Raw genomic sequence first — 26,602 nt, 5'->3', positions numbered from 1 at the left:
AATAAAATAAATTGATGTCAATTATAAATGAAGTATTGATACATAAATCAGCAACATTAAACATTATTACACACACAGAGTGAAGGGAAGGAACATTAATCTAAAATTAATGATATACACATGTCAAGAGCATCAAAAGTCAAATTGCACAACAGCCTATAAGTCTCAGATAACCAGACTCAGGTTTCAGCACAGAAAGTAAATGGAACATCGGAGTCAAGTCCTTCCATGTTTGGCCCGAGGGAGCCTAATAGTTTTTGTTCTGACAAGTGAACATGCCACAGAGATCGTGTTGCCTTCAGGCTCCTCCACATGTGTGCGGAGAACACACCGACGGGTCGTGATGGTACAAGTCAAATATACGAGTTGAATGAATCGCAATTACAAAAAGAAAATAAATCAAAAAATATTTGATTCTTTGATCTGTGAAATCTAATTCATAAAGAAATAATCTTCCAAGTTAAAAAGAAAAAAAAAGTGTTCATCCTCGTTTTTTTGGAAGCACGAGTGACCCACAGCCTGGGGCCAAACAACAGAAACTAGTACAATACAATGAATTGCATTGTATATAATAATAATGATTCATTCTTGATGGTTCGCATGTGACTCTGTGACCAATGGAATTATCAAAGTTATCTTTTCTCTCATTTATTCAGACAGACATACATTAAATTGTAAAAAACCCTCTTCAAACATCTTAAGACGTTTTTATTTGTTCAGGCTTTTCCTTGATTTTCTGGAACTCCTGTGTTTGTCTCAGTATTATCTTGACCTTTAAAGTATATACTTTATTGAATATTGTTTTGTTTGTTTAAGCGCTTTGTGACCCTGGTCTGAAAAAAGCACTATACAAATAAAAATGACTTACTTACTTACAAGGAGTAAATATTTTAAACACAGAATGAGTGAATCTACCTCTGCTCCAATCAGAGGTAAAAATAAGTGGCAAATTCTTCCATTTTTTTAAAGGAAGTGCCTTAAAAACTCGGAACTGTTTTCTCTTCATGCCCCTATTAAGATTCTTTATTGACTAAATCCTTGATACAAGCTCGCCTGACGGATCTCCCGGCTGCCCCGCCCCCATGCAACCATCAGACCAACCGCGGGCTTCCTCTCCTCTGCACACACACACACACACACACCAGAGAGAGAGAGAGAGCTCCGCTCCGAGTGACGTCACCTCTCCCATGGCGTCACATTGACGTAGCGCATACCAGATCCTCCATGTCGATGCGGAGCGCTCATAAACGCGGTAATTGACTTTCTCCCCTCAGACGGCGCACATAAACAAACGCGCTTACAACTCCACACTTTACTACATCAGCAGCACCGACAGCTGACTGGACCGGACACCAGTCCACGATCTTGGACTCTTCTTGTTTCTTTTTTTATTTCTTTTTTTTGTAAGTTTTGTATCTCCTTTTTTTACACACTTTTATTTTTCTTTTTTTTTGTTTTTGGGAGTGTTGGTTCAAAAAGAGACTCTCGATGCGGCGACAAAAACACTTCTTTTCTCAGTAGTTTTTTCCTGACTTTTGCTGATCATATCTGGATGGACTTTCGAGGAGGTTTTTATCACATGTAAAGACGGAACCGCTACAGCAAACCAGTGAGTACTTTCTCCCGAGTGCGACTTGTTTGAATGAATGACTTTTTGTTACTGAAGTTGTGCGTCTCACCTGTTGATACGCGTCTTTTTTTTATTTTATTATTATTTTTATTCTCTTGTGCGCTCGGAACATATCTTGGTTGTCATGGAAATCAGACGCTCATCTCCCTCAAAGTTGACTCATGGATGTTCTGTCAACTCTTGCCAATTCTTGGGCATATTTATCCGCAATTCTTGTTCAAAAAGCGCCAATAAATGAAGGTGTTTTTTTTTTTAATAAGTAGTGTTTGACTCCACGACTGACTTGATTTACAGTTACTCGCATATTTCCCCCGGTGCTGTCTTTATCTTCCCTTTTTTTTTCTTCTCTGGCTTGTTTGCTGGAAACCCTTTTGACTTGTCCGGGGGGTTATTGGTGCTGCCGCGGGTTACCGGCGCTCTCCGGACTGCGTGCTTTGCGCCTCATGTGCGGTTCTCTTGGTTACCGGTGCGCGAGCTCAAGCAGCCTCAGAGCGAGCTATAAAAAAAAAGTCGACAGAAAAAAAAACCCCCATTAAAAGGTGTTTAAATCACCTTCGGACCAACCTTTTTCTTTTGGGACGACACAAGACGTTTTAACAATATTGCGCAGTTTGAAGGACTCAGTTGACAGTTTTAAAATATGACTTAAAGAGTCTTAACTTATTGGATATTGCGAGCAAATATCTTATTAAAAATAATAAGAGTGGTTTAAATTAAAAATAAACAAACGCCACATTTTTTGTTTACTTTGGCAACTATATTTAACCAAAAAAATCATGAGGATCAACAACAATTATATGTTAATAATGTTGTGTTAAAAGGCTGATTCATGTTTTGTTGCAATTATTAACTATATTACGCTTTATATCGTTTTTAAAAAATGTGTATATGTGCGACAGAAAGGTGGCGCTCTGGGCCTTTTTATATCCCCCCCCGAAAAAAATGATAAGGAATTAAACTGATCCTGGATCCATGTATTCCTTTGAATGCCCTTTAAGTTTTTGGTCAACGTGATGGTGACCCCCAGATGTTTTTTAAACAGGAGAAATATAAACGAGAAAAGGTTGTGGAGGTGGGATGCTGTACCTGTGTGAGCGGGTGTGTTTAAAGTTGAATTTTGGTTTATTTAATCCTTGCAAAAGTGAATACAAATTAAAGATAAATATTTTAAAAAGGGTGTTTTTTAAGAAGTCTGTGCAAAATGATTCAATAAGAGCGTTATAGATAACTTTCTGTTGTGAAAAAAAATCTTGTCCAGGTTCGGAAGAGCGCGCACAGCCGAGCTCCGACACCCGGAGATTGGACCCCGACTTTCCCGCACAGTCCTGCCCGCTCCAGGAGCGCTGTCCCCGGCGCAGCCACGCCACCTCTCCACCCCGGACACCCAGCACCATTCAGCGCGAAACTCTTTCACCAGGTAAAACTTTCACCAACCGCTCCTCTTTTTTCCTCTTTTATTTGCTAAATTGTATGTTTTTTTTGTCGCAGTAAATGTTCCCTCTTTTAAAAAAAAAACGTGGCGTGTGTGGGCTGTGTGTGACATTTCAACCATGAGACAAACTTGCAACAAAAAGAAAAAAGAAGTGACTTCTGACACCACATGCTTGTGAATCATAGGGCAAAGTATTTAAAATAAAAAAGGCTTTTGTGATGCATTTAATCCACGCACTAGTTGAAATTCAAGGTGTGAAAGTTGGTGGTGTGTGAGGTGAAAATCCGGATCACTGAGGTCAAAAATATATTGAAAACAAATATAAATGAAAGCATGTATTTGACTTGTATTGTGTTTATTTGTCAGATCTATGGCATTCTGACAATGAACAAGCGCACTCACTTATTGGAACAGCTGCAGTTTGTCCAGTTGAAATGCTCACCTCGAGGTTAGAGACTGTTTCCCTTTCACCTCGCTCTCCTGCACCACCTGTGTCTTTCTGGGGTTGTGTGTTCCCTCTGCTTGCAAACACACCACCAGCTCGCATGCATCTCTGGGATAGAAAGAAAAAAAAAAAAAAACACACATCGGGCGTGAGAGCGGCTGCACAGAAAGAAAATCTATTGTGTGCACTCTTGAGGGTGTGTGTGTGGTAGTGAGTGAAGAGAGACACCCCACCAAATGTAAAGCCCCAAAGAGGATGAGAGGCTTGTAGACACAAGTGGTTCTACAGGTTCTTCTAAGGATACTGGTTTGCATTTATTGTCAGCACCAGAGCATACAGGTTCATGTTTACATCTTGAACAAGTGTGTGTGTGTGTGTGTGTGTGTGTGTGTGTGTGTGTGTGTGTGTGTGTGTGTGTGTGTGTGTGTGTGTCATCATCTATAGGGGGGGGGGTGTAGAAGCAGTTATGTTGTGTGTTCTTTAGATGGCAGGTGGTGATTAAAAGACACAAATCCTCTCCCACACGTTCACGCTTGACCCACTGACACAGAAGAGGGCATCAGATGTCACCGCGAACCGGTCACCGTCTGATCAGGAAAAATAAAAAATAAAATAGGTCGAAATGACGCCCTTTTTTGTTCCTACCTCAGGGGCCGCCGATTTATTTTCTTTAGATACAAAAATTTGAATTAAATCTCCTTAAAATTGACAATTAAAACATTACTATCGTTATTTATTGATAAATATTTATTCAGAAAAATAGGATTCATGCCAAATGTGAAGTTTTCATTAAAAAAACAACATATAAATGTAAAATAATAGTTTTCCAAATCATAAACTTCCATAAAAACGCTTTTTTAATGGAGTAAAAGGGCAAAAAAAAACCAACAAATTCACGTGAATATGATGCAGTTTGTATAAATATGAGCTTGTTTAAAAAGATGCATTAAGTATTTGTCAGATCGGGAGATGTAAATAGCGTCAAAAAAAAACCCCATAAAGGTTTATTTGCAGGCACCTTGCTCAGGACCACGAACCACTCGACCGTCTTGATATGAAATAAAACGTGGCATGAAATGAAGCCGGCGGAAGAAAAAGTTCTGAGAATGTATCACGCCGGGCGACACTTCGACACCTGCTGAAATAGCCACGCAGTGGATTTAAGGGAAGAGCGAAGCCAGGACGTTACAATCAACGGTTTGATATCGAGACTCGAGACATGAATAATACAAGTTAAAAAATACATTATGAATCCATCAAGGGTACAAGTCGCGTTCCAAATACCAATGTTCTAAGAGAGACTACATGTGCGAAAGTCTTGGTGGGATTTTATCGGGTCGTTTGGTTTTTCCGCCCCTTGCGTCCAATTTGGCTCTGGCTCCCCAAACGAGGGGCCCGGGCTCCAAGGGCTCCAAGGGCTCCACCGCAGGAATAGATCAGTTAGCGTCAGTCGGTTAAATCACCTTTTTTTATGACGACGTAGAGACATATTAGTTGTCGGTTTAACTCCAAAAACCGGAGCGTGAGAGAAAAGCTATAAGGACCGTCTCACCAGCAGAACCAACAGTGGTCATCGGGTCTTGAATCAAACGTATCAATCATCAAAAACTGTCACATTATGAGACGCTAGAACAGTTAAGTCATTGATAGGAACACTACACTACACTACACTACACTACAAAAGTCACAACCTCTTCCTTCATTTCTCTGCTGCGCTGAGACGACCTCCTGAACTCTGCTTTCGCTGTCGATCCACTTCTGACTAACGCTGCCGCTAACAACCGGGTTTCGGTGTCGATGGTCGTCGGTTCTGACCCGCCGTCTCTCTCCCCCCCCGCAGACATGCCCTGTGTGCAGGCTCAGTACGGGCCTGCCCCTCCCGGCTCTGCCTACTCCGGCCAGTCGTTCGGTTACCAGGGCGACAGCTACGGCGCTGACCTCATCGGCCCCGACTACTCCAAGCTGGACCTGGGCGGCGGCGAGATCTCCGCGGCGGCCGCCACCACCTCGCTACCCAGCTTCAACGTCTTCGTGGAGGGCAGCTACGAGCCCAAGTCCTCCTGCCTGTACCAGATGACCCCGCAGAGGCCCACCATCAAGAAGGAGGAGGACAGCTACCCCACGGCGCCGCCGCTGGAGGCCATGTCCTCGTCCAGCATGTACTTTAAACAGTCGCCGCCGTCCACCCCGACCACGCCGTCCCTGCCCCACCAGCCGGGCGCCTCCTTCCTGTGGGAGGACCACTCCCTCGCCCAGTCGTCCGGCCATCACTCGCTGGGCTCGATGGAACCCGGCGCCCTCAAGTCGCCGCGTTTCCCGCACTTCTACCAGCACTCGCCGCCGCACAGCGGGGGTTACGAGAACCTGGGCGCGCTGGTCCGCAACTCGTCGTCCTCGTCGTCCTCGTCGTCGTCCATCTCGCACCCCCACGTGCCGCCCATGGAGCAGCCCATGTACCAGCTGCACCGCGGCGTCGGGAGCAGCAGCCTCGCCTTCCGCTCGCTCGCCCTGGGCCCCTGCGGGCCCCTGCTAGGGGACAGTCTGCCTTCGCCGCCGCAACGCGGCCCTCAAGGCGAGGGCACCTGCGCCGTCTGCGGAGACAACGCCGCCTGCCAGCACTACGGGGTTCGCACGTGTGAAGGCTGCAAGGGCTTCTTCAAGGTAAAACCAACAAATGTTTATCAATTATCAATGTGTACATTTTCAACCACAAAACTACTGAAATTACAAAGTAGTAGCAGAACTTTTCTGTGGTAGTGAAGGCAACAATAATCACCAAGAATGCAAAAACAACAGTTTGCAAGTATGAGCTTAACTTTTCTTAGGTGTTCCAGGCAAAACTTTCCTTCTGAATTTGCTATGAAGAAACGTATTGGCCAACAAAAAAAATAAATAATCAATTTCATGGTTGCTACTTTTCAAAACAACACAACTAGCAAGTATAAAATCAACATTTAAACATTGAAATATTATCAGAATGCAAAAAAAGTTTCCTTCTACAGTTGCTGTTGCTGTATTTACCAAATCTGTTATATAGTTGCTACTTTTCAAAACATGCTATCATTGATGTCTTTGCAACTGCTATACATTCATATAGAATCCCCAAAACAAATGCAATTATCAAGTACAAAAGCAACATTTCTCAAATACTGAAGGCTAAAAAAAAAGTTCAAGAAGACAAAAACTTTCTCCTCCTTTTTACCAGCAAGAAAAAAAAAAAGTAAAAATGTATGCTAGCTACTTTACTATGAGCTAACCTGCTAACTTGACATAGCAACTACGATAAACTCATATAGACCCTCGTACTCGACACAATTAGCAAATATTAAAGCAACATTTCTCAAGTATTGAAGGCTAAAATAACGCTTAAGAAGACAAAAACTTTCCCTTACTATTTACCAGCAAGAAAAAAACAGTGTAAAAATGTATGCTAGATACTTTACTATGAGCTAACATGCTAACTTGACAAAGCAACTATAATAAACACTTATAAAATACATACTCAACACAATTAGCAAACATCGAAACAATATTTCTTGTTTATTTAAGGCTAAAATATGAAGAATGCTTTCCTTCTGAAGTTACTTACCGCCAAAAAAGATAAATGCTAATTTACTATGAGCTAACATGCTAACACGACTTAGCAACTACGATAAACTGATAAAGAACCTCATACTCAACACAATAAGCAAATATTAAAGCAACATTTCTTATTCATCTAGGCTTAAATATGAAGAATGCTTTCCTTCTGAAGTTACTTACCGCAAAAAAAGATAAATTCTAGTTTACTATGAGCTAACTTGCTAACACGACTTAGCAACTACGATAAACTCATATAGAACCTAATACTCAACACAATTAGCAAATATTAAAGCAACAATTCTTATGAATTTAATGATTAAAATATGAAGAATGCTTTCCTTCTGAAGTTACTTACCGCAAAAAAAGATAAATTCTAGTTTACTATGAGCTAACTTGCTAACACGACTTAGCAACTACGATAAACTCATATAGAACCTAATACTCAACACAATTAGCAAATATTAAAGCAACAATTCTTATGCATTTAATGATTAAAATATGAAGAATGCTTTCCTTCTGAAGTTACTTGCCGCCAAAAAAAAAAAAATGCTAATTTACTATAAGCTAACATGCTAACACGACTTAGCGAAAACTACCCTATTATATGATTTCTTCAACTTATTTGGGACACGATGTGCTTGACATGAATTACACGTGTTTGCGCTGCGACTAGTCGTCCTTATAATTAAAGTAAAACACATAAAGCTCCAGCTATTAGCGCTCACATACCAAACGTTAGAACACACGTGAAGATTTGCGTGCTCAGCCACATTACAGAGCAGTAAAAACAGCGGGGGAAGGTGAAGCCTCCTTTAACAAAAATACTTGAGTGAGACTTGAAATTAAACAGCGGCTGCCGGCGAGATCAAAAAAAAAGTCAGACGTAAATATCGAGACGGTTGTGAGTCAGCATGATATCGGATGAGTCAACTCAAAACGCACAATATCGCAAACTTCACTTCCACACACGGTTGTAAACATTTTTTTTTTTCCGGTGCTGGCGACACGCGACGCGGCCGTGACTGATTAACGCCTCTGGAAGATGGAAATGAATTTTCCTTCTTTTCAATTAGTTTTACAATTAGTTTTTATTTAGTAATTAATGGAAACGGCATCTGGTGGCTTCGGGGCCGCGGGCGGCGACACTTGTCAGACCTAACTAGGTTTCATTTGTGAACAACACACACACACACACACATTATATGTGGCTGGTTAACATGTTCAGTTCAGTTCATTTTAAAAGGACCATGGATTCATCACAATGGCAATTCAATTTTAAAATACAAACCATTACAATTGTCTACATATATTTGCTCAAATTTAAGTAGAACAACATTAAAAATATATATTTTTCTTTTTTAATGATCCTCTTGAACAATATTTTCTCACAAAAGACCTTGATAAACGTTAAAATGTTCCAGTATTTTGACAATTTAAGCAAAAAAAGTTGTAATATTTAAAGAGTCATTAGAATTATCAACTTTTTTGGGGAGAGAATATTATATAATAACATAATATTAATAGAATTTTAACATTTTATTTGATTAATTTGGGTTATTTTCTATTTAATGATATTATTTAATGGCATATTTTAGATTTATAATCACATCTTTGTTTATATTTATTCAGAAAAACATTTATTTTCTCCAGAAACTATTCTTTACAAAAAATAATAATCGACAAAAAAAAAAAGCATTAACAAACTCCTCTTCCACCTGCTCTCCGCTCATCCTCCATTCATCCCTCCTTCAATTCTGACTTCTATTTACCAGTCTGAATAAACCCCCCCCTCCTCATTATATTCAATTACCTCTGAATATTTAATTCACATTTAAAAAATGATGTTATTTTATTAGTGCAATTTGAGACACGCTTTCCACCGTGAATACATTTGGAGGTTATTTTTGCAGAATAATAGACGGGAAAAAGCTTTTAGGAATATTCACACAGTGTTTTTTTCCGCGGCTCCTCGTTCGCATTATCTTTAAACATGCATTTAATTACATATTTGTGTGGAATTGTGTCGTTGCCCGGGGACTCATAAAAACTTGTGGAGAGACGAGGAGGGAAGCAGGGTCTGATTACCCCTGATTAAGTAGCAGAAGAAGAGCCGGGGAACAAAGACAATGTCCCGCAGGGGGTTTTCTTCATTTAAGGGCCGAGCTATTAGCACATGTTACATGTCAAGGAAGCGCCTCTACATGCCTTCGTCCTGCAGCGAACACACGCAGAAATTCCGCCTCTTCTTCTTCTTCTCCTCCGTGGAGCTACGAGCACATCTTGCTCTGTTTGCTGAAGCGTTTGAGTTGATCTAAGCTCTGTTGTCACTGGGAAAGTTATCGTAATGAATCGGCAGAATCAACAACTCGAGTGGAACGAAGGGCAGCGGATCAATGAAGCATATGTTCATCCGCTCGTCTATTTCTGGGTCGAGAGGTGGAGCTTTTTTTGTTTTGGGGTTTCCGAAAAAATCTCAAGGGCACAACAACAAAAAAAGAAAAAGAGAAGCTCCTTATTCTGCTTGTATGTGATGCAAAAAAACATGTTCTGGTGAACTAGTTTAAGAGACAACTGTAAAAATATATATATGATGGTCACCCCTGCGAGATTTCGGTCAAAACGAAATGTTGTTGTTTTTTAAAAACTCTGGCCTGTGGGCCATTTAAGGCCCCTGGAATTGATTCACATGGCCCACAGGTTGTGTCGATGTACTGAGTTGCAATGCGAACTGAAAAATACTAAAAACCTTTTCCCTGAATATAAAACTAAACTAAAACTTTGTATAGTGTTTATTTAAAAAGTAATTTTCCTGTTATAAAAAAACAAACAAAAAAACAACGCTAAAAGACTTTCTGATGTTCCTTTTAAACGTTCCAATTTAGGTGAAAACAAGAGCTTTTCGGATTTAGCTTTATGCAAAAATAAGTGAGGGTTTGCGACGCTCACTTTTCAAAGACGCCGCCGAAATCCCACGCGAGTGCGAGTCAGACACCTTGAAGCCAAAAAAAGTAGGTTTCTCAAAAATGCCGTTAGTCCAACGCTAAAAATAGTAACTTTGACTGCAAACTGATGTTTGTGCCTTAAGATAAGCATAGCCGTCAATCACAGACGCGTTTTAAAAAAAGAAAGTATTCCACTTTGACGTGTCGCAACTTTGGCATTCATGGCAAGGTCAAATAAAACAGTCACAACCGAAAAGAAAACAATCTATTATTTTATCTCATTTTTATTCAACTATCAAAGCATGTTTATGAACATCTATCGTCACTAATCTTATTTCAAACACAAAGAAAAAAAAGTTTTCTTCCCGTAACTCATCTCCAACTTTCTACGTGTCCTCCTGGCGTCTGCATCCATTTCCCCGTTATTATCCAAACACTCGTGAACTAAACTAATAACCATAAATAAGTGGGAACACTAGGGGTCACCGGCCACGGAGGGAGACGCGGCGTCATGGCGACCGCTTGTATCAAGCGTTCACGTCCATTAATGCATCAGTTCCGCAACCCGCTCCCGGAACATATGGAATAATTGGTGTGTTATTAGTCTCCCGGGGGCCCGGGCATGTGTGGCCCCTAATTGGATTGATTTGTTTGGAGGTTTTTATAAGAAGAAGTCGCTACACTCGCCGTGTTCTTTCATTTTTTCCATGTCAACACTTAAGCGAGTCTGACGAGTGTAAACAAAGATTTACTGGACAGTTTCTCTATACTTTTTTAATACGTTTAAATCTCCAATTACTGATCAATATAGTAATTTCTTAAAAAACGTTCAATTGTTGCCATACATTTTGGGAATTTAACAAGACAATATTAAATTATGTTTCTGGTCGGATATAGTTTATTAAACAGGAGTTCGTTTTATATTATAAAAAAATAGAAACATACAAAATATTGATTATACAAGTTGCAGTTGAATGAGGATGTTGGTTCAAATCCAGAAAAAAATGTGTTCTTTCACTGTGTGAACTGTTACTTTAATGGTGTGTGCCGCAGGGTGAACAGGTGCACACCTACATTAAAATCACACACAAACCAAAGGATGTTCACACCCACAGTCAAACACTCGACACCGCTCAGCTGGATTCGAACCAAAGACCATTTAATTGTCGCATAATAGTCGACACGAACCAAAGTGAACTCTATGAAGTCAAAAACAACACAAAATATATTTATATTTCCATGATTTAAAAGCATTATTTTTTCTTTAAAATGAAAGCAATTGTTTTGCAAATAAATTCTTGATTTAATTCCGGAGATAATTAGGTTCCAAGGGCCCAAATGGAGCTAATCTTCTTATCACTCACTGCAAGTTCCATAATGCACTGCAACCGTTAAAACATTAGCCTAAGTGAACTTTTGATAAGATAAGTTTAAATCAAATTTGAATTTCCTGATGGTCAGTTGAAATATTGTGTTCTTGACGTCAAACTTCTCGTGATCTTGTTCCTCAAACCCCTTTTTTTTGATCATCTGATCTCCCGTTTAAGTCGCCATCTTTCCTTTGGATAAACATCACTGATATGTTTTTAACTCCGTCGTTTCGGTCTCTTTTTTATCGTGGCGGGCTCACGCTCCCCCCACGTGGGCCGCCGCTTATCTCATTTTAATAAGGTCAGTAATAATCGCGCGAAGCCACCGGAGAAGAAAAGTGCTCCCGCGGGGCCCATGGAGTGAGGCTCCACCGGGGGTGTGTGTGTGTGTGTGTGTGTGTGTGTGTGTGTGGTACGAGCTTGACCCACGAGCCTCGCAAACACTCTGATCACGCCGCCGCTGCCCCCCCCCCTCTCGTCTCGCCGCCACGTGCTCGTCCTCCATTGTCGCTAATAGAATCGTCGGCGCTGCCGGCGACGCTTGTCGGGGAAATTAATTTCATATAATTATACTGATGTCAGCGCCGGCTTTTCAGCGCGTAATTAAAATCCCAGGTTTCATCCTTTTGATAGAGAAGGGAGGAGCGAAAAATTGAATTAAACAAACGACGATTTTAGGTGTTTTTTCGGAGGCTGATTGTGGAGTTTCTCTCTGTTCCACAGCGCACCGTGCAGAAGAACGCCAAGTATGTGTGTCTGGCCAGCAAGAACTGTCCCGTGGACAAGAGGAGACGCAACCGCTGCCAGTACTGCCGCTTCCAGAAGTGTCTGAGCGTCGGCATGGTGAAAGAAGGTGAGGCGCATTATTCCCCCCACGCAGTGCATGATGGGAGAGGTTTGTTCTGCAATCAAGGGGTTCAATAGGCCGGTAACAACCTGGTCAGCGGCGGCGGCGGCGGCGGCGTTAGCGTACGCTTCCACGCGCCCATGAGCAATTATCGCCGGAGGGAAGTGGCCGAGCTTGCTTTGTCATAGTGGTGTGTGAAGGTGCAGGGGGGGTTATGTAAGACAATGAGTAAGGTTATCTAAAAATAAACAGTTGCATTTTCAAGAGATCAAAAGTGTGTAACCATTTTTCCCCCCAAAAGGGACGAATAGAATTAGTATCTAAAATACTTTTTGCAATGCTTACATTTTTAAAAATTAAATATTTATATTTTTCTGAGGATTCTGGCTATCACAAAGACACTGTTTCTTTATCCCAGAGACGAGATAATCACTCAAACACTTGCGGGATCCAAGGTTCAATGCAACTTATGACCCAATTTTGATAAATTTACAATTTCCGGTAGCAACATGGCTCCAACATACCGACCCGTAACACTTTTGCTTCCTCGGGGAACAAAGAGTCTTTAAGTGAAACGTCTTCAACCAGCGACAGTTTAATCAAGTGTCAAAATCTCCTCTAGTGTCAAGTTGTGAGTTCAAAGTCATGCGACGCCTCTTTATCTGTCACCAGCTCTGATGCGATGCGACTCTGGTGTGTGTGATCAGTCGCACACACACACGCCCACAGGTGCAAACACACGTCTCCGTTGAAGTCGAACAACAACAACTTCACTGCCACCTACTGGTCGTTCGGGGGCCTCCTGTGCGTCCCATCTTGTCTGTGAATCCAGGCGTTGACATCAGTTTTTTCCCCCTGGTTTGTCGTCCGTCAGTGGTTCGCACGGACAGTCTGAAGGGGCGCAGAGGTCGACTACCCTCCAAACCAAAGAGCCCCCTGCAGTCAGAGGTGTCCCCTCCGTCCCCCCCACTCAGCCTGCTCTCGGCCCTCCTCAGAGCGTACTCCCACTGCACCCCCCGGGACCTCGACTACAGCCAGGTACGACTCCAGGTCCAAGCCTTCTTTTAATCGGTCGAACGCTCTTCTCCACAAAAGTAACCTTTCGTCCCCCTCTTTCTCTCGCTTCAGTTCTGTGCCGCGGACCCCCCCTCCTCGTCCTCCGACGCCGAGCACATCCAGCTCTTCTACCGGCTGCTCACCATCTCGATGGAGACGACGCGGTGCTGGGCCGACCGCCTGCCCGGGTTCTCAGAGCTCCACCGCGACGACCAGAACCTGCTCATAGACTCGGCCTTCCTGGAGCTCTTCGTCCTGCGCTTGGCGCACAGGTACGTCCAATCAGAACGTCCGAAGCCAGGAAAGCACTGAGGCGGCGAATACCTCTGCCAAGGACCTAGTTCTCAAGGTTACTTTTGCAGCGGTTAGAAGCCATACAAGTCAATCAAAAAGTCTAGATCTGGATCATGAAGTTGCCAGTGTTTTCCCAATCATAATGGTGTATTTTCTAAAAAATAATTGTTTTGAGTTATGCTATTTACAAACATAATAACAAAAGATTAACCTCCTTGGCAGACTTATAAAATGATTGCTTAACTGTGGCAGTTGGTTCCGTCCGCTTGGAATTCCCAGAACTTGTTTGTGTTTGTTTTAAAGACACACTGAAGTATTACTGAGAAACGATTGTGCTGCATTCAAAGACTCTTTGCAAATAAAAGAAGAAAAAAAAAAATCATAATGCTTTAGGTAAATGTCAAAAAACAAGGACAAGTTCAGTTCAAGGGAAATGTTTTGCGACGCTGAGACTTCTACTCTTAATCTAGCAATTTATTTTGTTTTTCTTCCCTGAAACCAACAAATATTTTATTAATGTTATGTATATTGTATCTAATATTCAATATTTAAAAAAAAAAAAATATTTAACTTCAAAAACAACTTTTTTTTGAGTAAAATAATCAACAATTATATCATGAAAGGAGTAAATAAGCAAAAAACCTTAAGGGACTGAAAAAAAAAGGAGCAAAAAATCACTTCCTTCTTAATAAATCAAATACAAACAAGATACTACATAAAGTCCCATAAGGCACAGCAACAGTTAGCAGTCAATCAATGGGTTTCCCATTAGATCCTTGTGCAGACACTGGTTTCAGCTGGGATGTTGGCCAAGTTAGCATTAAGCTAGCCGAGCTAGCCGCGTCCACTTTATGCAACAAAAGTCATATCAGAGCATTTTTCTCTCACCGCAAGCATCGAGCAGAACATTTCTTCCACCGGCAGAGAACAAGTCGGACTCTGTTGGCGAAAGCCTCGTGCTGCTGTGATGGTGTGTCCACAGAGTGGGAGGGAGTGGAGCTGAGTAAGCGCCATATGAACCCTGAATTCTGAATGGAGTCTGTGGCTATGACAGCATCTCCACCCACAGAGTTCCGCTCGGCGCGTCCGATAAGTGACGCACACAGAGCGCCCCGTGTGAGCGGCGAGGCTGTGAATCTGGGGAGGGATCAATTCCACCTCTTAGCCGGTTTCGGACGTAAAAAAAAAAAACTTGACGTGTTCATTTGAATTCGATGAGATAAGACGGCGGCTCCGCGGGTACCTGCGGTGCCGTAATGACTCTCCCAAGACCCTCGGTCTCGGCCTCCCGGTCGCCCGGGTGACCGGTCTCAATCCGCCAGGCATGGCGTCTGCGTCGGATTTACGAGAGCAGAGGGCTCCGGCTACAAGCTCATCCTTTTGTCCGGCCCCGTTGTCCCCCGACGGAAAAACCAACACTGACTCACCCGAAAAAAAACACACTGACTGATGACGTCCGAGACTTTCTCTCTCCTCGCCCAGGTGCATGGTGGGAAGATGCTGGGTGGTGGCATCACAGTTTTTTTTTATGAAAACGGGACCGTGACTCACTGAGAGTCATATCCATCAAACACACAAATCCTCTCATCACCAAAAAACTCCCACGCAAAACCCTTCGAGAAAACGCTCACAAGAGCAGCACTGTCTGGTCGCCCGTGAGAGCCCGGGATGTGGTCCACGCCGTGACCCCACGGTGAACTCGGATGCCCCCTCGAGCAAGTGTATGTTTGTGTGCCGAGGGTAAATTTGCTCGGCGCTTCTGCGCTCCCGTCACCAAACACTTGGGGTTGTGGGTAGATTCCCGTGGTGACGGCGTCGTCCAGGGCGAGAGGAATGCGTGGCAGATATCCAGCGATATATATTAAGTGGATCTGCTCGTCCGCCGGCCTGTCTGCTGCCTTTTTGCTCATGTGCTCCGACGGGACTCGGATCAGATTGTCCTCCTAGATTTCATTCCTTGGATTGATGGGCTGATTCCACTTCCTGCGGAGTGAAACTATGACTATCATCTTATGTCATTTCTGACCAGGAATCATTTGAGCTTCAGTCGTCAATAAAATGTGCCAATTCTGTCGGTTACATAAAGTCCAAGTTGATGACATAACGTTACCATCAGATTAACATTTTTAGAAGGAACTCAAAAGGCTTCTGTCCAATTTAAAGATTATTTAAATAGTTTAGTAAAATCACATAAAATTAGGAAAAGAGTAGGTAGTAGGTAGTAGTTTTTCTAAACAATTTAATTGTAACAGAGAAACCGAAAATGTAAGATATAAATATACATAAATACAAGAATCATTATGACTTTCTAACTAAAAATAAAATACTTGTTTTTCTATAACCCTTTGGTTAGTCGTGTCCAACTCTACAAAAATCTTTTGGCCTTAAATTATTTTAATGCGTTTTTCATGAAAATAAACAAATAGAATGTAAATATTGAAAGAAAATAAAGACAAATTTAATTACAATTGGGGGAAAAAAAATAATGGTTGCATGAAAAAAATATCTACCAGAAAAGTGTTTGATAAAAAAAAAATCAATTTATTGAAAATAATAATAATACGTATAATAATATGATATAAAGTGGGGGTATAATTGTGTTATTAATTAAATAAACTAGCAATTTATTTAATTTAAATAACCATAGCCTGATCATATTTATAGATTTTTTTTTTTACATTTCTTAATTTAAAAGACTTTATTGCACTTGTATTTGTTTAATAGGTTGTTTTTCTTATGTTTGATGTTGCACTGTGGACCATAACTATTTCCAAATGAGTGAACCCCCCCCCTCCACGAATAATAGTATTAATAAAGAATTTTAGAAAAAAAAACAATGAGTATAAAAAGAAACTTTAAAAATAGCATTTTCTATTAAGTCCCATTGTGTCCTCAAACCTGTATCTAGCCGACCAACAATAACAAAATGTTACTTTTATAATATTTAAAACCAGTTTCTAGTTGATCATTCACCCTCTTCCCTCTGTGGACCGCATTGAGGTTTTCCTCCGAGCTTCCCGCGGCCCACGTACCACCCATGTGTGCGACGGATGGCGACCCCTCCGGCAACAAAGATAATTAGACACAAATGCTCGTTTATCTCCTCCCCATAAATCCTAAACCAATATTTGTGCACGGTGTAATTTAAGGCTTCCTTTTGCCCCAATCTGCCTCCACTTTAGTCATCAGCTGTTTTCCCAACTATGTAGTTAAACTTCCTTTTTCATCATCTCGCTGCCATCCTTTGTTTTGGGGCCTCTATTTCTGGATCCGTCTCTCTCTCTCTCTCTCTCCGTTTGGGGAGATATTTATTAAAGACTCAATTTACTCGGTGACTAATAAAAAGCGCTCGTAACTCTCCTCTCGGAGGACGGTCGTTGAGTGTGTGTCGTGAGTCGAATCCATCTGAGGAGCCGTTTTCATTTTCCTCATTAAGGACTTTCCATCGCTCGACCGCAGCACGGCCCTGCGATGGCGGGCGTAGAAACCGTTGATCTATCTGCAGAACGCGCTCCCGCCGCCGAAAGAAGGAAACGCAGGAATGTTTTAAAATGCTATAATTTGGGGCGAAAAAGCAAACGTTAATCAGGGCAGCCGCAACGCGTTTGATGTGTCCTGTTTGTGTGTGAACGCTCCCGCTGCCAGGATTTCTCATTGTTTTTAATTGTAATTGTTTCCTTGCCGCCATTATCCCGAGCCATATTTACAAAACATTAGGAGAAAGAAATGCAGCCGTTAATTGGCAGAAGGTTCTCTTAACTAATCAGCCTCCTGTTTTTGTCTGGCTTTTTATTGACTTTTTTTTTCTTCTCCTCTGCACCAGGTCCATGCTGTCCGAGGACAAGCTGGTGTTCTGCAACGGTCTGGTGCTGCACAGGTTCCAGTGCCTTCGTGGGTTCGGCGAGTGGCTGGACTCCGTCCGGGACTTCTCCACGCACCTCCAGAACCTCAACCTGGACGCGTCCGCCTTCGCCTGCCTGGCCGCGCTGGTGCTGCTCACAGGTAAGAACAGCCCATAAATCCTAATCCTCCACTCGCCGCCTCTCGTTACGCCGAAACGTCACTTTTTCCATATTGTGCGTCGACACGTGTCTTGAATTTTAAAGGCTTTACGTCGACTCCGGGTTCACGCTGGTTATCTAAATACACCGAGTCATTAGAATAGATTCAAGTTTGTGCGATGCCAGTGACTAAGACAAGATAAGGAGATTACGGATGTTAACAATAAGGATGATAGTAGTCCCCGAGTCTGGTTCTGCTTGAGGTTTCTGCCGAGGTTTTGTTTTTTCCTCACCACTGCCACTCGTTGTTGAGTTGCTGGATCCGTTTTTCTTTTCTCCAATATAGTCTCGCTTTAACTGTAAAGTGTCTTGAGATAACTTTGTTATGATGACACTTTAAATAAAATTGAATGAAAAATTAAATTACTAGGAAGTTGTTGGGAAGTGGATACTGTTAAAGACAGCTTTGTTAATAAATAAAAAAGGTTGTTCGGAAGTCTAAGAGTGTAAAAGATTTTGGCCCCTTGTGTGATCAACTCTGGCCAATTGTGGTTCTTAACATGTATTAATGCGGCCCATTTTCATATAGAATCTTTTGACATTTTTTACTATTTTACCAAATGTATTTTTCTTATTATTTTTACATAGTATACCAATACATTTATAATTATAAGATTTATATAATACATTCTAAATGGTATTTATAAAGTTTGTGTCCACTTACATTATTAAAAGTTACTGTGTTTTATCCTTTACTATAAAACTAATCATGTAGATTCTTTTGACAAAAAGAATAACAACGTTTGTTACTGAAAACAAGCGTTTCCCATTTATTATTATTTAAATCTAATCAAAGTTGACTTTAAATTTCTCCCTTAAATTGACAATTTATTTTTCCTAAATTGAATTTCCAGCAACTGAAATTTAAAATTTTCTATGTCCCTAAAAGAAAGAGAAACACTTCTCACCCTAACTAGCTGGGACAGAACTTGTTTTCTCTGATCTCCTAAGAGGTATCTGTGTGCGGTTCGTCATCGTGGCGTCGACAGAAGACGTGACTCTCCCATGAGCCATCGTCGACGTTCAATCTGTGAGCGAGTCCAGAGAAGCCGATTCATCGTCGGTCTGAATACGTTCGTCCTGCGGTTGATTCACGGCGACACTGATCGTGTGAATAAATCCATCCGCAGGCGTCACATCTGCTCGCGGACGCACATGCATGTGCTGCTGCCCGACCGTAGAACCCGACACCCAGAAGCACCTGCTGCAGCAGAGACTCACACCTGGCTCTGTAATCAGTGTGTGAACACACACCTCACACACACACACCTCACACACACACACACACACACACACCTTGTTCTGTTGAGATGTAAATCCCTTCCAAACACAAAATACAAATCCATTTGTCAACCTATTCTCTGTCTTCAGAAATGAATGAGCTTTTTTAAAATCAACAATTAAATGTATTTTCTTCTCTAAAAAACACTCCAAGTTAGAGCGAAGAAATAGAAAAATAATAAAAACAAATTAAAAAACAGACAATTGGATCAGGAACCATCCCATATCTCCCCTGTTATTTTTGACCGATGTACTGACAACATTCTCTCACTCACTGGTCACTTTTGGGCAGTTTTTCAAAGAGCAAGATGTAGAAAAATATATAATTAAAAACCAAAAAAATAACATTTATCCCCAAATATTTCCAAATAGAGGACAATCAATTCAGGATAATCTAAGGAAGGATAGTAGTACAACATTTATGCATTGATCTTAAAAAAGTTTGTAACAGTTACAGAGTTAATGCTTGCTAACAGTTAGAATGGTGCTAACTGTTAGCATGGTGCTAAAAGAGGCACTAAAATACATAAACAATTAATAAACGGCAATTAAGCCAACAAGATAAACAACAAATCAAAGAAATGCAGATGCATTTAAACATCAAATATACACTTGCTATCATTTAAAAATATATATTATTTCATCATTTAGCCTTTAGCTTTTACAATTATTTACTTCCATTCATCATTGATGACTCAAAGTCTTTGAATATTGCTTGTACTGTAACTTATTTCATGAATGGAATAACATTAGTGAATCTGAAAAGGTACAGGACAATTTTGTTTGTACATTTTTCAAGTAACAGCCTTTTAAAAGTTGCACGTTTTTGGTCTTCCTTTAGCCGTTAGCATCTTCGGCGCCATTTTTCAGAATCTGTCGCGTTTGGAAAACCAGTCCAATTCCCCTTTTAAGTCCATGCAAGCATGTTAAAGAGAGAATTAAATATTTAAAAAACGAAATAACATTTGCATTTTATTTCATTTTAAATATCTTTAACGCAGTCTCGTATCGGGCAGCGCCGTGCACTCCGGTGCCTCACATACGTGAGATGACGAAGCTTCTCACGCCATGGAAGGACTTTTTTTTTATTGTGATCAGATTCCTCAGAAGAACTTCCTCTGTTATTAGCTGGTCGCACGCAGGCGAAAAGCGCTACACGGGTTTGAACTCAGCTGGATCTAGTTAGTTAAACCAGAGGCTTCACGTGTTAACATGACATAAAACCGACTCAAGTTTGTTTTTTTTGTTTTTTAAAGAACGACCCCCGACCCCCCCCTCAACACACACCCTCTCTCGCCCGCCCTCACCTAACCCCTTCGTACTCCACCTTCCTGTGTTTAAATCCAATCCTCACACTCCGGGGGTGCACTTAACTCTGTGCCCCATCGACCGGCCCACCGTGGAGCTCGGCCCCGGCGATGGCGTCTGCACTCTCTTCTTCTCAGTGGCGTTCTGCCGCCGCGGCACAACAACGCCGACGCCGGAGCAAAACCCCGGCCATCGACCGCCTCGGAGTGGACCCGAGCAGAAAGGCGGCATTGATCCCGCCCCGGGTGGCTCCACACAGAAAAAGAGGGGATGGCGAGAGAGAGTAGAGTGAGAGAGAGGGGTCTGGAAGGCGGTGAAAAGAAGGCAGGATTGACCGTAACAAACAAACAAAAGAGTCACATAAACAAACAATAAAACACGCTTCGGTTTAATAGAAAAACCCTGGACGGCACGCGGGGGGTCTTTACTGACGGGCTCCCTGGAGTACTGACCGTGTGGTGATGTATGTGAGGGCCAGTGGGGGGGTTCAGCGAGTTAGTGTCACATTAAGTCTGATCCGGGTGCCGGTGGAGACGCTACAGGCGTGTGTGTGTGTAGTTGTGTGTGTGTGTGTCTCTAATCTAATTTGGCGGCTCACAGCGCAAATAATCAGCTAATTGTTGAGCACTTTCGTCTTCATAAATCTCTTCAATTGCATTTTTTTTTCTGACCGACTCCATTTAATATACACATGAACACACGAGTCAGTGGCTAATGTCTTTAAAAGGATGTTACTTTAATTTATTATAGCTTATATGGACAATACACTTCCTGATTTAATACTGTGATCAAACTATCTTAATAGTCTTAACTTGGTGGGGAAAAGTTAAGATTATTCAAATATAATTATGTCGTATTATTATAAAAATCAAGTTCAAAATTGGTATTTGATTATACATTTAGGTTTAAACAGACTTTTTGTTTAAATACGATCAATAAACAAAAGTGAAGCTACAGAAGTAAACTGCGCAGCGGCCTACTCCCACCACTGCGTGATTGATTGTCAAAAAGCCCCTTGTTGCTTCATGAGTAAATGTAAAGAAATACATGATTGTAACAATAATGAATAACTCATAAACAACAACATAAACAAAGAGACAAACAAGTAAAAAGATTAAATTATTTTCTAAAATTAACTTGAGTTAAACTCAAAAGTATAAAATAAACTAAATGAATAAATGATAAATTGTCAAGATGAGGGTGGTTTAGTTTGTTCTCAGAATAATGTTCCAAAAGAATCGGTTTAATCATTTTACTTTAAACTCACAAGGGCCACATGTTACAAGCCACCGGCCTCATTTGGCCCCCGATCCTCAGAAGACGAAATCTCACTTTAATCACAAACCATATGGACACACTTTACCTTCTAAACAACTTTTATTTTAAATGAGTTATTGATGAACGTGACGCACCTTTTGTTTAAAAGTCACTTTTAATCCAGAATATGTTTATGGATTTTATTTGAGTAAAGGAAATACAAATACAGACATAATGTCTATGTTCATATAGTAAAATGTACTTATTTTGACTAACTATTCGTGAATAAAACTTTAATTGTTGTAAAATGTACATATCGTCGATCAATTAGTCTTAGAGATAATCATCAGCATCACAACAGAAAATTTTACCTCCTAAACAATTGTATACTTATTTTACTATATACTCTCCTATATATCTACCAGTTTTGTTACATTTTTAAATATAGTTTAATAAAAAAACTTTCATTCTGAATTGTTTGTGTGTTTACAGGGAAAACCAATAACAATGAAGCTTGTCTATTTCTTGTATATATATATATATATATATATTTATGAATTAGTTGTGAACGATGGTATCGATCGATCGCTCTCCGAGCCGATCAATCATCATCATTACAACAGCAAATATTAGCGACAGATAAACCTGTGCACCGAGGGTGTGTGTGTGTGTACACAGTGGGTTGGAGGCTTGTTGGCTTTAGCGTGTGTTTATTGATCCGTAGTGACGGCTCTTAAGAACTTGAGTCGCGGCGACTAACGACTCAGGATTGAACGCGACAGAAGATTCTAACTCCGACATCTCCCTCTCTCTCCTTTACAGAGCAAGTCCCCGGTCTGAAGGACTCCAAGAGGGTGGAGGAGCTCCAGAATAAAGTCATCTGTTGCCTCAGAGACCACCTGGGCTGCGGCTCCTCGTCCTCGTCCTCCTCCTCGTCCAAAGCCGTCCCCCCTTTGAGTCGCGTCCTGGGCGTGAGGGCGGAGCTTCGCTCGCAGAGGACTCAGGGGCTCCAACGAATCTTCTACCTGAAGCTGGAGGACCTTGTTCCGCCCCCGCCCTTGATCGACCGGTTCCTGGACACTCTGCCTTACTGAGGGAACCCGACCGACAATTTGTGTGCCACGTCCTGTTCAGGCCTTGACCCCCCCCTGCCCGGCTCCCCCTACATGCTCCCCCACCCAGACTGAGCTGAAACAGCCAATTGAAAAAGCTCCTCACTCATCAGAACCAATAAAAAAAAAAGAAAAAGAAAAAAAAAAATTCTTAAATCTATTCAGCACACGCTTCACCACTGTTTTTATCATTTGGGGGGGGTTTGGAGGAACCGGAGACGGAAAAGACTCGGCAGCTCATCGGGGGGGGGGGGGGCACACTTTTTAACAAGTTTTCGGTGATGTCACGAGGGGGGGGGGGGTCTCTGTGGCGAGGAAGTACGACCGACACGTGGACAAAGACTTGATTCCAAGTGCAATTTCTTTAAGTGCTATCCCGCCACACAACAACAAAAAAAAAAAGAACGGTCAACTCTAAATTATTAAGACCGTCCTGTGGTAGGAGCAGACGGTCCAGAGGTGCACTAACCATACATGACTGAGTCACTAAGACTTGAATAGTTTTTTTTTTTTTCATAGAATGTTGGGCAGGATTTGGCTTTTTTTTTTTTTCAAGGCACTTACACCCCGTGAAGGGCTACAGACACACACCTGCCCGGCGGCGAGGACGGGTGCTCGACAGATAGTTGTACGTCCAACAGGAAGAGGAGGGCGGGGGGGTCGAAACATTCCGCAGTCATGCTGGTTTTTTCTTAGTTTCTACTGTGGGGTCCACACACACACGAGCGCGGGGGAGTGCACGCCGTCTGCAGCCAGGATGCGTGGTATCAGCGAGAGTTTGGAACAGCTCGGCCCGTTTTTTTTTTTTTGGTTTTTTTTCGGTGTCTCAAACTGCAGCTCAGTGGTGGACCTCCAGCCACCCACTCACATGGCAGTGAGTTGTACAATTAATAAAAAAAATGAAAAAAAGATATAGATATATAAATATATATATAAATACAAAACTAATATTTTGAAGTGTTTTTAGCTTTTTCAAATATTGTGGTACGAGTTGTGCATTTGTTTTGTTTTTCTTGAAGAAGAAGAAAATGTTACCGTTTTTTCAATGGTTCTTTTTTTTTTGTTTGTTTTTTTTGGCTTGAGTTTCCTGTTTGATCATTTTTTTTTCTTTCTCTTTGGTTCACTGGATTTTCTGTTCAGCACTTTGAAAATCATAAACTAGTTCTGACTATTCTACCCGACTGTGTCTTTTTGATTGTGACCTCTGACCCTGTCTGAGGCTCTTGACGGGTAAAAAAAAAAAAAAGGGCCTCGCCGTCCTCCCGAGGTGGGGCTCCTGGGGGGGCTCACCGAGAGTGGAAGAGGATTAGGGGAGTGAGGAGGAAAAAGAGCCGGGGCACACCCGATCTCCGTGTTAGCATGAGGTCCAGATCAGCCTCCAGCCTCGTTAAACACCATCGATCGCCGCGGTGACATTTCACAGCACATGCCGTCTATACCGCCATCGCTCAGCTGCTCGTCCGCACAACACACGGATAGATTATCTCAACCGGATCCGCACTAAAACATCGGAACGATAGGATTTTTTGTTTGCCAACTTGTTAAAGCAAGGGGCCTGTGGGCCCATTCTTGTCCCTGATAATAATATTCTATGGCCCTCCATTTGTCCGTGTGGTGGTCATTATTTTCAAACGTTAACAAAGTTTATGTTTAACTTGTAAATACAACATGACATGAGGTGTCATTCCTCTAAAAAAAAAACCTCCAAGTCTCGCTGACCTTAGCCCCTCCCATATTGCTTTGCCGCCCAGCCAACCAATCATCGCTGTTGAGCATTCTTTGACGTTGCGGCATAGACGTTAAATTCAAACAAAGTATCGTAGCAACCAATCAGTGGCCACTTAATATAGCAATGGGTGAAAGGCATCATGGGAGTTCACCAATTGATGGCGCCATATTTAGTCATTCGTTCCGTCCACTAAGATCTGTTGTTTTGTTGGATTTATCTTTTACACTTTTAGCATTTGTGAACAAAGACAAGGTGTTTAAACGTTCTTTACGGCTAGCTATAGTTGCAATGGTTTGACCCCCGCAGTAACATGTGCAAATAAAAGAAATCAGTGAAAATTTAGACTGAAAAGGGTGAAATATACTTACAGATGAAACAGATGATACGTTTTTTTTAATACGAAATAGTGGCATTTTTTATTGTTTGGATTCTTTTCCAAACTGCAGTTAATTCAGTGACAACACAATTAAATCCACACAAAAATCACTCAACAAAACAAAATAATAAATAACCATAGATGACAAAAATAGAAAATGTTTTTATGAGACCCCCCCCCCCCACCATTCTAAGACAAGATTTTGCCTCTGTTCAATGTAGTTTCCCAAGATCACAGTTTTTTGGGACCAAATCTGAACAAAGCTACTCATGATTTAGATTTATGCTCTAAAGTGAAGATTTGCAACATTGGGATCTTGTTTACAAGTGAGGGGGGACCATCTATGAGAAGTTGGGGGATGAAAAGCGATTAAAAAATATAAATTGGACTCCAACAGTCTAAGTGGTAGTTTGAGAAAGTGAATGTTTGTCGAGCACCTAGTGACTCTCTAGCCTCACATGAGCTTCATTTAATAATAACACCAGATTAAACATGTGACGTCGTTGATGGAAAAGCTGTCAACGTTGTTTGATCTCGACTCCAGGAGAACAGCATCCACGTCGCACCTGTGATGATCCGCGTCCATTGACATCCGAGCATCAGACAACAGGGAGGACACAACACGACCGCGGGTCTGATGGCACTCAAAGCCGGACACACACAACCGACACACACACACTCGGCTGTCAGTCTGCCGGATAAATCGATTAGCGCTGACAAATAGCAGATACCCCCAGAGTCTTAATTAGCAGTCAGATTAAAGCGAGCGTCCTCGCCCCGACTGCATAATATCAGCAAGATCCATGAATCCAGAATTTAATATTTGGAAAATAATCCGACCGGGTCTGTCGTCATCCGAGAAGTGGATGAGAATCCTCTGAGTTTGTAGCCATGGTTTTTCACATCTTATGGGTAGTAAAATGAATAAAAACAAACATAAGTTATAACCAGACAATTTAAGCCATTAAGCCAATATTATATTTATCGTGATCTGGTTCTACCAGCCCAAGACATTATTGCTCCAGACTAGACATTAAAAGGTTTGTGATTTTGTTTTATATAGATGATTATATTATCCATCCTAATGGTATATTCCACCTTTTAATGATGTTACAAACTAGCTAAATATATCTGGTTTACAAAATATCTGGTTTACGGGTAGTAAAGTTTGTCTTGAATTGTGAGGGAAACTGGTCTTCATTGAGTCCTTGGCTCCCGCAAGGGTTTGAGTGATGTCACCTGTAGCCATGGTTTACGTGGTTAACAAAATTAAAAAAAAAAGACAAACATTGTTTAAGCCATTAAAAAAAAAGAAGTCATTAATAAAAAATAAATTCCACCTCTGGCCCTTAATCCATATGATTATTATCCCTATTGTGATCTCGTCTGAAAATGTTTACATGTTTTCCTTGCATTAAAAAATGCTATCAATTTGATATTAGAAATTAAAGGGTTTTATTTGTTCTGATATAAACACATTTTTCAAATATTAAAAAATGAAAAAGGACACAAAGCTTGAGTGTAAGTGACTAAAGCAAGCACTGTTAGCGAGTCTCTAAAATAGTAAAAAATCTGGTAAGCTTAATTTGACTTTCATGATCTATTGGGCGTAGGAGCTGGTAAGGTTCAGCTTACAAACTAGGAACTAAACTTCTTAAGACGTTGGCTCCTGCCAGGGTTTCAGTATTGTCAGATGCCATCTTTGATCTCAAGTAAAAAACGGTGCCTTTGTAATAGCCAGACGAGGCAAGTTACATTTTTTCATTTTTATATGAGAAAATACCATAAACAGGAAGAGTAGATAATCAGATACATTATTTCATTAGAAAATAAATGTAAATTTGTTTGTACGTTGAGCATTTGAAACACGAACACACAAC

At 41.3% G+C, this 26,602-nt stretch overlaps 1 protein-coding gene across 3 annotated transcripts; it reads left to right on the top strand.

Moving 5' to 3' along the window:
* Nucleotides 1–1,102: 1,102 nt before the first annotated feature.
* nr4a3 (nuclear receptor subfamily 4, group A, member 3) lies at nucleotides 1,103–22,869 on the top strand. 3 transcript variants are annotated; one of them, XM_087778989.1, is made up of 9 exons: nucleotides 1,103–1,609; nucleotides 2,889–3,047; nucleotides 3,429–3,510; nucleotides 5,348–6,168; nucleotides 12,125–12,254; nucleotides 13,123–13,286; nucleotides 13,377–13,576; nucleotides 17,422–17,600; nucleotides 22,328–22,869. In XM_087778989.1, exons 3-9 carry the CDS (start codon nucleotides 3,447–3,449, stop codon nucleotides 22,597–22,599), a joined length of 1,830 nt encoding a protein of 609 aa, XP_087635115.1. In that variant the 5' UTR covers nucleotides 1,103–1,609; nucleotides 2,889–3,047; nucleotides 3,429–3,446; the 3' UTR covers nucleotides 22,600–22,869. The 3 variants fall into 3 exon arrangements, with proteins under 3 accessions (XP_087635115.1, XP_087635116.1, XP_087635114.1); XM_087778990.1 differs by lacking the exon at nucleotides 3,429–3,510; XM_087778988.1 differs by lacking the exons at nucleotides 1,103–1,609; nucleotides 2,889–3,047 and having other exon boundaries at nucleotides 3,072–3,510.
* The last annotated feature ends 3,733 nt before the right edge of the window (nucleotides 22,870–26,602 follow it).

This window comes from Callionymus lyra, chromosome 17, assembly GCF_982586985.1.
Source record: "Callionymus lyra chromosome 17, fCalLyr1.hap1.1, whole genome shotgun sequence".
Classification (NCBI taxonomy): domain Eukaryota; kingdom Metazoa; phylum Chordata; class Actinopteri; order Syngnathiformes; family Callionymidae; genus Callionymus; species Callionymus lyra.
The sequence above is the reverse complement of the archived record's forward strand: the minus strand, read 5'-3'. Positions and strand labels throughout refer to the sequence as shown.